Source organism: Sinocyclocheilus rhinocerous, unplaced genomic scaffold (assembly GCF_001515625.1).
Source record: "Sinocyclocheilus rhinocerous isolate Xijiao unplaced genomic scaffold, SAMN03320098_v1.1 scaffold885, whole genome shotgun sequence".
Taxonomy (NCBI): domain Eukaryota; kingdom Metazoa; phylum Chordata; class Actinopteri; order Cypriniformes; family Cyprinidae; genus Sinocyclocheilus; species Sinocyclocheilus rhinocerous.
Genome location: NW_015630040.1, coordinates 321,167 through 336,047, shown reverse-complemented (window position 1 = coordinate 336,047; position 14,881 = coordinate 321,167). Strand labels below are relative to the sequence as shown.

Below are 14,881 nucleotides of genomic sequence, written 5' to 3'. Positions count from 1 at the left end.
AAAGCTGTCACTCATCTTAGTTCATCGCGATCTCACAAAACTCCATTATAATCGACGAAACTCCCTACACTCAACAATTAATATCTTATTTACACCCTGTCAACACTTTGTTATAATGAGAGGATACGTCTGTGATGCATTACTCAACGCTGCAGAAACACGTAGGCTACGTTAGAACCTTTGAAGCTCCCTCAGTGCAAACACGCATGCTGATCGGGTCAGTCGCACTGGTGCTCCTAAATATTTTTTCATAGTCACACGCAGTAGTTTCCAGTCGCAAATGCGACTGAAATGGTCGCACTGTAGAGCCCTGCACTCACTTCTAAACTCATCAATATTTTTTAGGTTTTTATTGTACTAAAAGCACAAATGGATCATCAAATGTTTCAGCACTTGGCCTTCCTCAGTGAATTTTTTTAACAATACTTTCACAAAGAGTGCATTTTAAAACTAGGAAACTACTAGGACTATATGCCTATAGTTAATGAAGGCATAGTAAAGAAAATGTTCCTAGATGTTTTTAATGTGACCTTCATATAACAAAGAATAAGTTAATCTGTTAGTTTCAATAAATGTGAACCCCTGGGACATTCCCAGAAGCGCTCAGTGGCATCTTTGCATGTACACATTCAAAACATAAAAGCTGCGCTTTCAGAATTACTGCTGTTTTATACATCAGTAAATGATTGCAGTGTAAAAGATCTGATATCCAAATTTTGAATAAATTGGAAGCGATGTGACTTGCCAAAACTAGAAAGCTCGAACAAACGTCTCATATGACTGTTTGCCATCCTGTTCAGTCTGAAGTTAAGTGTTTGTAAACATGGTGTCAGACACTGGTGTAACAGCCTTTGAGATTTCTACATTCTGGCTGTCAACTTTGATTTTGATCATTAGCATTACTATTTGCATAGTCCCATTGTTTTGCTTTTCACTAAAGCTTTTTGTCAGGTGATGTTTTCCATGGGCTACTGTGAACTCACTCTTATGTCGCTCCAAACCCATACGCAGTTATTTTTTTGTGGGACACAGAAAGTTGTTCACTCAGCTCTTTTCCATACAACATAGGTTCTAAGCTCCAAAAATGAGAAAACAAACACCTTTGGTTGGAGTATCATAAAAGTAGTCTCTGTGGATTGGTGCCCTATATTCTAAGACCTCTGAAGCAATGCAATAGCTTTGTGAGAGGAACAGATTTGAAATTGAAGCCCTGTTGTGTTCCTCAAAAAAAAAAAAATGCATGCAGGTTTGATTGACTTCTGCATGCATGGACACAGCTGACATGTCTGCGGATTGTTTAGAGTACTAAAAAACTTTACAGTTTTTTTTTTTTAATAAACTTTACAGTTTTACAGCAGCAGTAAACCTAAATGCAGTTCTAAATGCTTCTGTTGGGGGATTCAAACGTTTTGATGCAGACCCCCAAATATATTACTTCACAAAATATAGGCAGCTATATAAACTAAAAAAAATATGTGTGCTTTTTTCTTGAATTTTCTATTCATTAAAGAATCCTAAAAAAAGAATAACAATTTTCAACTTTTATTTAAAAAAAATAAATTAATTAATAATAAAACAAATGTAATATATATATATATATTTTTTTTTTTTTTTCTTCCCCTTGAACTTTTCTATGAACTCTCGCAGACCACTGGTGGTCCCCGACCCAAGTTCAAAAACCCCTGCTCTAGTTGACTGTGCACAATTAGTTCACTGAAAATTCCTAATCGTAATCTTGATCAGTGTATGATTCATTATGTCATCAAAACACTAGCACATGCAGCACAGTGTCCTTCACTGGTCCTGTTTGGTACACTCGCACCCGCTATACTTAACAGAACACCCGACCGGTTATTCGACCCGTTTGACATAGACCGGTTGACTAAAATAACTACTGCACATTGTGCCTATTATCTTAGACATGGTGTAATCACAGACATAGAGGCGACTTAAGTTTAATAATAATATTTACACTGCAAGACTTAATGCAGATCTATTTTGACATATTAGATTGCCCCATCCGTTGCTATGGCTATCACTATGTCAGTCATCGGAGGGTGACTCTCAGAACAATATTTTAGCAGATTCACTCTGCATTTTAAATGCGGTTGTTTCTCATGAAACTGCAGTGTATGGTCCTCATAGTAGCATGAAAAATAAAACTTTTATTTGCATTGTGAATAGATTATATACAGAAAGCAAGCAAAGAGCGCTCCCTTTATAATCAAGATGTCAGTCATTTCAGTTGCAGTGCAATTGGCTACAATGTTTAATGCAGTCTTCAGACTACAGTGCGTGAACACAAATAAGCACGAAACCGTTTGAAAGCAGCCTGCCTATCAGTGTGTACCGAATTGAGTCAAAATAGTCTTGGCTCAGGTCTACAGTCCACACGTGCCTATTGATTCCCAACCCGCACCGCAAATGACAACGTAAATATTATTCCAGCCATTACATCAAATATTAGCGGTTTACCCAACAGGCACCCACAGTATCCACCCCCGTGCAGGGCTCTCATGTTGTGCTCAGAAAATCTGTCGATATTAATTGCCATTCATACCTGTGTTGATAACCAACTGTGTATTGATGTGTCATGAGCTTCTCAATCTCTTCCTGCAGGATCCTGGGTTTTAGAAGAGCGCCCCTGGTGGTGGGGAGGTTTATGAATCTGCGTACAGAGATTAAGCCAGTAGCTACAGATCAACTGCTGGGCACTTTCCTGATGCACGGTCAGTTTCACCCTGTCATTCTTCTATTATGCTTTCTGTCTGTTGAGATGATCCCGCCCTTTTCCTTTTCTAGGCCAAAACTGCCCACTTAGACAAGAGACCACCTGACAAACATCTGGTCGGGCTGATCGTGTTATTATTATTTTTTCCACACAGCAGAGCTGAACAAATTGTGATCTTACGAGGGTAAATAAAGAATTGGTTGTTTCAATAAGTCCAGCGTTTTCTTTACTTTTTTCTTTAAAAGATATGTATACATATACATACTATGGGGCAAACAGTTTGCAGTTTAGCTTAGCATTGCAGTCTAATCAGCCAATATTGTCTTCAATAGCCTGCTTACTATAAAAGATAAAGTGAGAGAATAGAAGTTCTACCAGAGAAAATACTGTACCAGACAGAGCAAGCTCACTATTCGCGATGCTCAAAAAATTCAAAGAAAAGTCAAAATATTGAATTGAGAGTAGAGGTTTACATGAATGCATCTCTGAGGGGAACTGACTGTTTTCAAAAAAATTCCGATGGCATTTTCTTTTCATTTGACCTGCGTTTAATGCATATTAAAGTAATGTTTATTAAGCACAGTGCTGCTTTCTTTACAGCGGTATCCAAGGAAAGGCTATATTGCAGCTGTTCCATAAGCGCCATCAACTGGCAGAGAGTGAATTTGCATTTTTAACATAATTTCAATTTTTAGCTTAAGTCAGACCATTCTGTTTGCCTTAAATCTTGAAATTATACAATTTAATTTAAATAAAAAATAAAAGCTCATGCTACATGTATGTTGCATCTTTTTTTGGAATGTGATTTAAAAGCAGTGGTTGCATCAAATTTCAAATGGCTACAGATATTTTTTTTAAGGCCAGTTAAGCCTGTAATAGAGCAAATACACATTTTCTTCATGTAGTCTTTCATTCTTTCTTGTCTGTTACTTAAAGAAAAAAAATCAGCAATCGGTATCAGAATTGGCCCGTTTGCTTGTAAAAAATTGCCAATCAGAATCTGCCTAGATCATGCCTAGTTTTTGTAGATACTGGTTTCCTCAAACAGTCATAATTTTGACTGACTATTAAGAGTAAGTCAAGAGCAAGTGAGTACACTGGTCAGTAGGAATACACACACACACACACTGTTAATGTGTGTGTGTATTTTGAATGACAATGTGTATATATGGGTGGAGTCCAACTGGACCGATTATGATAGTAGTGGTGGGCTGCTTGGACCAAGAAAGCCAGGGCTGATATTTGTTTTTTTGTCCCAGTCCAAGCTCTGCATGTGAAGCAAATATCTTTCAAATCTCAGTGCAGAGCATGCCCCAGACCCCCCTGGTTTTCTCTATGCATGCAGTGTCCAACTTCTCACCATTTTTACCCCTTACCTTTTTGCATCTCTGATCATTTAATCAATAAGAAGTATCAGTATTTGTATGTATGTTTTTAGACAATTATTATAGAACAGTGAAATTGCTCCAGAAGTTCTCTTGTCTTTCCTGCATTCAAGACAGTTGATGAGGGCCCTCGGTGACACAGTCTTCACGACTATTGGTTGTCTCTCCCGAAAGTCACTCTTCATTTCATAGACTGTAAAAAAAAAAAAAGATGGACGACACTCCTTTCCACTGTAGAAAAATGAAGTCAAAATGTCCCAAGTATAGCCGCTGTCAACTTTGCCAAAGGCATCATTTGGAGCCCAAGTCTGCACAGTTGTGATCATGAGCTAGAGCCACGGTATCAAAGTCCCGCCCACAGACCCAATCACAAGCTTACAATCGTAACATCAAAATACCTGAAAGCAAACTTACTAGAAAAACAAACAATTGAACATACATCGGCATGATAAGAACGACCTAAAATGATGGAAACCATCTTTGGAAAAACAATATTTGAAGTGTAATATTTATTTATTTATTTGTTTTATTTGGCTCATGTTCCATTCCATGTTCCATGGAGCGGCGGGGTTGATTACATATACTGCCGCCAGCCACCAGGGGGCGATAAAAATGTTTTGGCTTCACTTTTCAGGACCTGTAAGGCACACTTGCTGTATTAGCATAAAGTTGCTTCATGTCAATGATGTGAACGGGGCTTTAGGGAAGTAAACCCCAATGAATAAACTGTTTCCATCCCTCCTGTTCCACTTTGTGAAAAATTACTCTTAATGTGCTACATCTGTATTGTTGAACAGTATTGCATCAGTCAAGTAGTATTTTTGAGTTCAGATGGCCTGTGGGCCTGTGCTGTTCTGCAGCATAAAAAGATTCATAACCAACTGTCGTCTCTTCAAAATAATCCTTTCATGAAGCACAGTTCCTTCCAGACATCATTTTAATAATAGTTAAGTGATGATAATGTCTCTTTTCTTGTAGGAAATAATACATGTTTCTATGGGAAGTGTTATTACTGTCGTGAGACTGAGCCTGCGTGTGCAGAGGGGGATGTGATGGAGGGATCGGTTACCCTGTGGCTCCCTGACGTCTGGCCCTTACAGAAACACAGACACCCATGGGGACGGACATACCGAGAAGGCAAACTCGCCAGGTATTGTAACTCTCTCTCTCTCACTGGTTTTCTCACTTTGACAGCTATTTTTCATGCTTTGACTAGAATGAGTGTACAGGTACACATTGCTATATTTGGCATCAGCGCAGTTTCAGACTGAGATTGTGGTTGGGCTGATCTGTGTGTGAGTAACTATTGGTCAACGGGGACTTTCACTTAGTCAAGAATGGGATGGTCCAGCATTCAGAATATAATTTCAGATCTTTCACATGCTTGGTGGCACAGAAGCTGCTGATTAAAATGTAAGCACAGTACAGAGCACTGAAATTCAATAAAGACTGTAGGTTTTTGGTTACAAGTTTTCCCACAACCTAAGACACATTTCCTGAAATGAGGCTTAATTTCCCCCCAAACCTATAAGCACAAAACCAAAACTAACACCTCTTTTGGTTGTGTTTATAGTTTTGAGAAGGAGATTTTTTTTTTACATAAATGTAATGCACAAGTGAAATAAGTTATGTAAAATGTGAAGAAAAAAACAGCCAAAAGAAAAAGGTCCTCTCAGAAGGAAGTCTGTTTGGCTTGTACCTTAGTAATTGCTGAAATAGCCAAACCCATTAATTAGAAGTAAACATTGTTAACCTGAATAACATACTTGTAGTTCTGGATTGATTGATTGATTTATTATTTTTGCAAAAACCATGAGGTTACTACATTGTCCAGGTCTACAGAATGGTTACAGTCTCATTAATGTAATGATAAAAAAAAAATCAAAAGAGTAATGGGAGTCTGGGAAATTTGGGGAAAACTGTTCATTCTGTCAAGGCAGTAGGAAATGTCTGAATTATCCAATTTTATTTTATTTTATTTATTTATTTTTTGGGAAATTGAGAAAGGAGTGAACCCCAAAGGTCTGTTCACACCAAGGACAGTAACTATAATTATATGATTGTAATAGTAGTTCCAATTCTAATAGAATAGTGAAGTCCACACTCCAGCTATAATGATGACAACACAGAGAAATATGTGATGCTAATGTTACACACAGTAACATTAGCATCACTTTCAGAACATTTTTATTTTCTAGCTGATGAGCAGTATATTGACAGCCAGTCAGAATCCACCCAACTTTAAAGAGCTTGAGCATTTAAAGTGGCAGAGGACAAAAACAAAAGACAAAAAATGCATGCTAATATTGTTATCGTTCTTGGTGTGAACGGGCCTTAAAAGGACATTTACGCAAAAATGAAAATTGTCATTATTTTCTCACCCTCAAGTTGGCCCAAACCTGTATGAGTTTCTTCTGTTGAATACAAAAGAAGGTATTCTTTATTAAAGATATTCAATAAGTCAGTGGCTTCCGGCAACTGATTGGTTACCAACATTCTTCAGAAGAGTGTTGTCATGATACTGCAATTTCTATCTTCGATACAATACCTTAAAAAATAGGGAAAAACTGCCACAACTTTAAGGGCATAAAATTTTAGATTTCTATTGAGGATAATTGCAATAAGGCTAGAACATGACAATGAGGTATATTTTTACATTAATGAAAACTTCTTGAGGTGGAGAAAAACTTATGAATTTGCATGTGTTTACTGGCAGTTTCTTTAGAGAGAAGCGTTTTTTTTTTTTCTATTTTTACCCGAAATAGTGAGCCCTCGTGCGGAAACTTCAAATATGCCTCACGAAAGTAATATAATTTATGACTTTGTAGGAAATCTATAATATGGACAAAGGCATCAAGCTATCGCTGTATCGAAACTCCTTAACTGATTAAACATGAAGACAATAAACACAACTGCGACAATATATGGTTTATCTGTGTTGTTCTAGACATCTTAGGTAATTTCATAATAATATAGTCTATATTCATAAGAATAAAGTCTATTTATAATGCAATGCTAACCAACATGGAATGTATTAGAGTATAGAATGCTATAAAATAGGGATGTCAAAGATTAATCGATGATCGATTAATTGTCGATAAGAGATGCAATCGATTAAAGCTATCGATGGTCGATTAAGCTATTTAATTTTGGGCTGCATGCGGCTAATGCGTAAAAGACCTGTGAGTGACTGTGACGGTATGCATCATCATTCATCCATAATGTACAAATTAAGCTTTTAATGTGATTTAAACTTAATTTTAATAACTTTAATAAAAGTACATTAAAATAGAAACAACACAAAGTTCTTCAGTTTCTGCATGGACCTAACTATAGTGCACAAGGTTTTCAAGCCCTGAAACAAAATGGGATGCTTTAAGAAAAATGTATAGCCTATGTAATTAATAGGCCTAAAATAAAAATAACACTTTGTTCTCATAAAAAAAAAGTGAAATATATCTGACTTAAATAATTAAGCTAACAGATTTAAAACAGAAGTGTGGCGCTCCATAAACAAGTTCACGGAAAGGACAGGATGACAACGCACATTCTGTTTGTTTGCTTTATTTTACAAAGCACAAATCTTCTGTTTTTATTGTGAGTGTGCAAAAATAAAAGTAAACACTTTTGCGGATTATATCTTACTCCAAAAATTGAGTTTTTTTATGTTTCAGCTGTTCGATCACGCCGGCGCCTAGCGCACACCCCACATATTCTAGCTGTTGTGTTGTTTGTCTCAATAACCAGTCTGTATCGTTGTTATCTCAACTTTATTAACACACTCTCAACTACATGATCGCTCTCTCGTTCCCACCCCTTGTTCTCGCGATATCACTACACTACACAATTCATATTTACATCGCAGTCTGTTCATTATCAAAATAAAATACAGTCAACCAAACATATAAAAGGTTACACTGGTCAGTTTAAATAGACCGTAGTATACCGGTCCACTCTGCTGTTAAGGACGTTTCTACTCATGTGAAGAGGATGATCTTTTCCGTCTATATGCGAATGCGTGTAAAGTACAAGCCTAGTTTACATTATAAATAATAGTTTAACATTCAAATACATTGAGAATATGGAAACATTTGGATTTGTGCCGAATGAGACGTGAGTAATAACCTCCAAATGCATCTAGCCAAACCCGCGCTTGCTCGTCCTCGTATGCACGCAAGCATAAAAGTTATGCCTTCTTTCTTTGTGTGAACATTTGGGCGGCGTTATGCATATCTTCCCACATAGTGAGGTAGATATGTGGGGGCGTGTTCGAACGAGCCGTTTTAGGTAGGTGTGGCTAACTCTTAACTTTTATAAAGAATATCTCTTTGGATTTGAGACTTTAGTCTTTGCAACTTTACAGATCTTCTTTATGCACCAAGAGCTTGTAACACTCTAAAGAGAAAGGAAAAAATGAAATCGCATCATATGACCCCTTTAAGTACTGGTCATAATACTCACATAATAATTTTTCATATGAGCAACAGTGTGTTTTGCTGCAGCAGCGCCGATGGAAGCGGTTCACTGACTGCGCAGCACAGCCACACGCGCCACAGTTACGTTTGGGATCATTTTATTTTAAATGCCATAATGTCAGTTGAAAACATTGCAATTGTTTTTTAAAATACAACAACGAGCACCACGAAACCATTTAAAGAGGCGCGTTCAGCGGTCTCCGTGTCGGGATAGGAAACGGTCAACAAAGTAAAATGATCTCAAACGTACGGCGCGCTCTCCTCATTTGATCAAATAATCATAATAATCACACTTATTCATTTTACAATCCTGCCACTAGCATTTTATTCAGACTAAAACTCCTTTAATTCGGGTGAGAAAGCGGGGGTTTTTTTGTGTGTGAGTGGCTTTTACACATCCTGTCATGCAAATGCAGCACGGTGACTGTGTGCTGCTGCAGTAGACGCATTTTGCAACATTAAGGTTAACGATTAATCGATTAATTGATCGTTAAATTAAATGACGATCGATCATGAAAACGATCGAAAATTGACATCCAGCTACTATAAAATATTTTCGGCTTCATTCTATGATAAGCCAAATCAGATCACAAAAGAAAGTTATTTCAAACACTCGGCTGATATTATGAAGTGAGTTTGGAGTAAAAAAAATATGTTATTAAATGTGTATTTAGCTGGACAATAGGTTTATAAATGGTTCTCATTACACTGCGGTGTGCATGAACTCGCTGTCAGAAGAGGTAGAGAGAAAGCGCAGCTGTGTTATCAATAATGTGAAAAATAGAGTATTGAAACAGTTTTAGATGTTTGGTGCTTGGCAAGTGTTCATTTTTGACCCTGATTGAAGAGCTCTTGGAGTATATTGAGGGCATTTCCTCTGTTTAGTGCCACTACATGCTGCAGATGTGTAAAAAATGCATGAAACCTTTTTACAGGTCATTAACCTTATCGTCTCTTTCTCTGTCACTTTACTGGAAACTTTTGGTTTTTGCAGCCACTTAATGAAACATGAGTCTAGTTTGGCTATTACTAATCAGCACATATTGTGACTACTATTTAAAATGTAATAACACATGAATTATTTTGGTCTGAAGTTCTCAGAAATTCTTTCAGTTCTGCAAATACAGGTATTGAATGCATTAGTTATCCGTTTGCACAAAATATGTCCTTACAGAGTGCTGCAGGAATGAGTCCTAAAACCTGGAAATTTGAGTTGACATTTATGGTTCCATTGTCACAAAGTCACTGGGTTTTTGAATAGATTTTTGGTTAAATGCCTGAAATAAGGTCTGTGGTTAACACAAGCTCAAGATCATTTATGTTTTATTCTATAACAATCATTATAAAATCCCCCCTTTTTTTTTTTTTTTTTTTTTTTTTTTTTTTTGGCTTTTATGTGTTTTAAAAAAGGTGATTGCTAATAAGTGGCTAAATTTATCTTTAAACATATCTACCCACTAGGGCTGCACGATATATCGAAATTATCGAAATATCGCAAATGTTAATATCGCAATATGCATATCGCAAGGGCGTGCGATATCTGAATCATTTTAATAATAGGCTACTTAAATCAAAACGTTGCAAAAGGTCAAAGTTTTAGTTCGACGCATATAGCAGAGAATTGCTTGATGTTAAAAAGAGTTAAGTGCAAGAAAAACAACTCTTTGCCATCTCGTCTTGCTGTCTGACTCACACCAAGTGCGCGCACACAAGCCCCATCTCGCGCAGCGTCTCTTCAGTTCTGCCGCACACGTGCAAAGCGTGCGCACACACAGAGAGACGCGTTTCAGACGGTGCGCAAACACCGAGTTGATTCGTCTTTCGCATCTCCTCCTCATGTTTGAACAGACACATACACACACAATTATGTCAATAGTACCCGTCTCGATTCCAAGAAAGAATGTGAAACAAATTGGTTATATAATTTTCATTTTTAAATATTTTTTAATATAATTTAAATTGATTTTACACACTTTAAGCAATATCATATCGCATATCGAATATCACATTTTTTAACAAGGTATCGCATATCGCATTTTTCTTCAATATCGCACAGCCCTAGTATACATCACTCATTGGATGTTGTGAACGCGCTCAGGACAGTTGGACATTGTGGTGGATCAGAGGTAAAAAATTATATAAATACTGTTCAGTTTCTTGCACAGACCGATCGTTTCGTGTCTTAAGACCACAATGTATCGTCACGAGCCGCAGGGTTTAATTTGGTTTTGTCGGTATATGTTTTTTTTTACTCTCAAAGCCGTGGAGCCCATTGACTGCCATTATATGAGTGGAAAGCAAAGTTACAATGATATAAAATTAGTGTCATTAATTTTTTTTTGTATGTTCACACTGATGTTAAAATGACATTTTCTGATTTGTGACATTACTTTTTATGTACTGCTAAAACACTGCTGGTCACTTTCAGAAGTTGTAGTGATTCTTTCTTTTCCAAGAAAGAATGTGAAACAAATTGGTTATATAATTTTCATTTTTAAATATTTTTTAATATAATTTAAATTGATTTTACACACTTTAAGCAATATCATATCGCATATCGAATATCACATTTTTTAACAAGGTATCGCATATCGCATTTTTTTTCAATATCGCACAGCCCTACTGGCTTGCATTACCACCTGTAATGTCATTACTATTGTTGTTTTTTTTTACTTCAATGTATGAATGTATATTCAACAATATATAGTGTGTGCTCAAAATAAAAGGTTGAATCACTTAACTCGTTATTCTTTTCTCTGAGTTCATAAAAATGTCTTTTTTTATTTAGGCGGTAAAACATTTAGATTTAGTCATTTAGCAGACGCTTTTATCCAAAGCGACTTACAAATGAGTACGTTAGAAGCAATCAAATCACTTGCTACAGTATATAAGCGTTGTGACCAATGTTCCCTCTAAGCTGTTCACTTCATTCGTCGTGACCGCGCAGAAGAAATAATATGCCGCGCACAGGACATAAGCAAAAATATGTTGGGAAAGCCATGAGATTGAAGTCTAGTTAAGTGAGAAATAATTGCAATGCTCAGACAAACCACTATAGAATTGGTGTCGCTATAGAGAAAGAACCGGTAAATGCGGTTTATAGGTTTCATAGAAAGAGAATGATGTGCGCCAAATCCGTCGCTGTAGAAATCGAATACTGAAATGGTTGCAGACTAAATAGCTCAACACGAGAGCCAACGCAGTGACATGTGAAATAAAACGTCAGCATGCTTAAAGAAGAGTGGCTTGATTAAGTGGTGGAAATAGCGGATGATGAGCACAGAACGGTAACAAAGCTCCGAGACATTTACAGTAGTGTGCAAACTCTACTACATGGGGATGTTTAGATAACTGTAAAAGAATTCACGTTCACATTTTTAGAAAATATGTATTGAAAATATTAGTTCTTTAATATTATTATTATATTATAAAGAATTGAAGTCCTCTGCGTGAGATTTTTTTTAATTATTTTTAGATAGAATTTCTTGGTAAGTAACACAGCACTGTAAAAGTGTGTGCTGGACAGGCCTGGTATAAAGAATATTTTTGCTCAGGTGGCCGAAATGTCCGCCCAATAGGGAAATTTTTTGCTCAGCAAGAAAAAAAAAATTAGAAGGAACATTGGTTGTGACGAGTCCTGGATAGTCTAACGCAGTACACGTAGCAAGTTTTTTCTTTTTCTTTTTTGTAATAAAAAGAAAACAAGTAGACAGAATAGAAAACTATTCTGAAAAGCATTAAGAAATTATCTTGCATGATTTCAGAACGCTACCCCCGAGTATATCAACTAGGATAATGTAACATAAATGTTTAGAGTGAAGACAACGGTTTAAAGCAATGTTTAATTAAATCAAGCAAATGAACAAAGAAAGCCAAGAGCACCAAGAGCCCGCTAACATGACAGCAAAATCTAGGAAACAAAGTGTAAGGAAAACAAACGCATGCCTAACAATTACAATTAGATGTGAAACTACGATAAGAATGGTGAACACAAAAAACAAGCAAAATTGAAAAATTGTTCTTGTTTCATAGTGTAACGCAATGAAAAACGTTATGGTTTACATCTCACAATGGTGTGACGAGGCCTAGAACAGTAGCTCCGTTAAACACGTGGATAAAGTCAAGATATCTAGTAATTTTAGGTGTACTTTTCCGTCTGGTGTGTAAAAGAGTTAGAACAAGCATTTGTGTATGTGTTGTTAGGCTATATTTTATTTACTTATTGTCACTATAAAGATTTGTATGTTTATATTCATTTCAACATATTTATGAACGCTGTTACAGAATTTGTCTTAGTGACATTCAATGCAATGTTTTATTAAAAGAACGCAGAGGGCTGTTTGAGTAACACTCTTGTCTCTGTCACATTTACTGGTAGTGTTGATTTCACCGCTTACAGGCACCCAACTACCCGGAACCTGTAACTCTATCATAATTATTTAAAAATGCATGCAAGTTTCATGCCTGACACCTTTGTAACAGACTAAAAACTACTATTTAAGCTAAACAAACATTTACCATTGTGAAAAATTAAGAGATGTTAAACAATTTAGATATTCTGCTGACGAGGGGCAAAAACTGCTTACTGCATGTTTTCTTAAAGAAGAAGAACAGATTATTAAGACAAACATGACAACGCGCAGTCGCTGTTGTACCTGCTTCCTAGATCAAACCTAAAAGGCGGATGCCTAAAACACAATGACTGAATAAAATGGTTGGAATCATCCCACCTTTCGCTTAAAATAAATGTGATTTCTTTACTGAAGTCGTGTTTAGAGACACATATGAAGAAAACAGTGTTTCTACGACATCTTTAACTTGTAATGTGTAACTTTAGGTGTAATAGTTGTAACAGAAAAACAGTAAGACTCACTTTTCATGTTGAGGCCTTGTGTCTTGCAGCCGCTTCATAGACACACCAGAAAGATGCTCTAAAAGTACATCACAGTTTTAGTTTGAATACTCTCATGTAGAAGGACTTTAATTTAGAAGGACCAGATTTGCGATATAGCTTAATGTGACGATTCAACTTCAAAAGGCTGTGATTTCACTGAATAAATATGAGCGCTGCATGTTTCAAAGTCCGGTGCTGCGCTGATTTGTGTTCTGCTGTTACCGGGGAAACAGTTATATTTCTGCCGTTCCAAAAGCACCTCCTGCTGGCAGAGAATGAATGTGCATTTTTAATAAGCCTGTTTTATTGGAGTAGGGTATTCCTGCAATACCAGAGGCTGCAGTTTCAGGACCGCATTTCTAGGACCCTATAGTTTTTTGTTTGTTTGTTTGTTTTTTTATTATTATTATTTTTTTTTTTGTATGTATGTATGTATTAGCAGTCCATACTATTTTATAGCACTTGCTTTTAAATTCTGTATATTATTATTTTTAAGGAATTATGTAGTTGTTTAATTGTATACACTTAATTATTGTCCAAACCAACTCCTAACCCTAAACGTACCCGTTGGTAACCCACTTGAAATAGTTAACCTAATTTATTTCAATATATTATCTCTCTCTCTCTCTCTCTCTCTCTCTATATATATATATATATATATATGTGTGTGTGTGTGTGTGTCAAAGACGTTAAGATGTCCGCATCACAAGAAATTTACAAAAGTGATTATATGTCCATAGAAAACACATTAAATGTATGTAAAGTGTCTACTTTTAAAGTTTTTGGAGAATAAAATGTTCAAATTTGGTTGAAATAATGTTACATTGTCATTCAGTGTAACACAATATTTATGTAAAAATTCAAACATGCTTATTCTGACTTGTACATATTAAAAATATATAAAAGAATAAGGGAGCATATTAAATTTTATTGTTTTAAATGAGTAAAAAATGTTGTAAATATGCCTGACAAGAATGTTACACTGAATAACATTTTAGTGGGTGTCTTCTGTAAATCAGGGAAAAATGTATATTTATTTTTTGCTCGGAAAAACAAAAACAAAATTGCAATTAAATCAAATTAAACAAAACTTTAAAAAAAAAAATTGGGAAAAACAACAACAATTTAAAGCAGTATTACACTTGTTTTTATGCTTAAAACCTTTTTCGTCTTTGACCCATATATATATATACATACACAGTGGCTTGCGAAAGTATTCATACCCCATTAATTTTTTCACATTTTGTTATGTTGCTGCCTTATGTTAAACTGCTTTAAATTACTTTTTTTCCACATCAATCTACACTCCATACACCATACTGACAAAGCAAAAACAGAATTGTCACAACTTCGTAAATTTATTAAAAATAAAAAAAACTGAAATAAGTACATTGCA

General features: G+C 35.9%; 1 protein-coding gene across 4 annotated transcripts in view; it reads left to right on the top strand.

Annotated features, from left to right (window-relative positions):
* The window catches only part of LOC107739853 (glycosaminoglycan xylosylkinase-like), a 35,660-nt gene that overhangs the window by 11,226 nt on the left and 9,553 nt on the right, over positions 1 to 14,881 (top strand). For all 4 annotated transcript variants that reach the window (XM_016552065.1, XM_016552066.1, XM_016552064.1 and 1 more), the window contains exons 5-6: positions 2,620 to 2,729; positions 5,095 to 5,266. In XM_016552065.1, the coding sequence (XP_016407551.1) occupies positions 2,620 to 2,729; positions 5,095 to 5,266 (282 nt within the window). The remainder of the gene's footprint in view (positions 1 to 2,619; positions 2,730 to 5,094; positions 5,267 to 14,881) is intronic.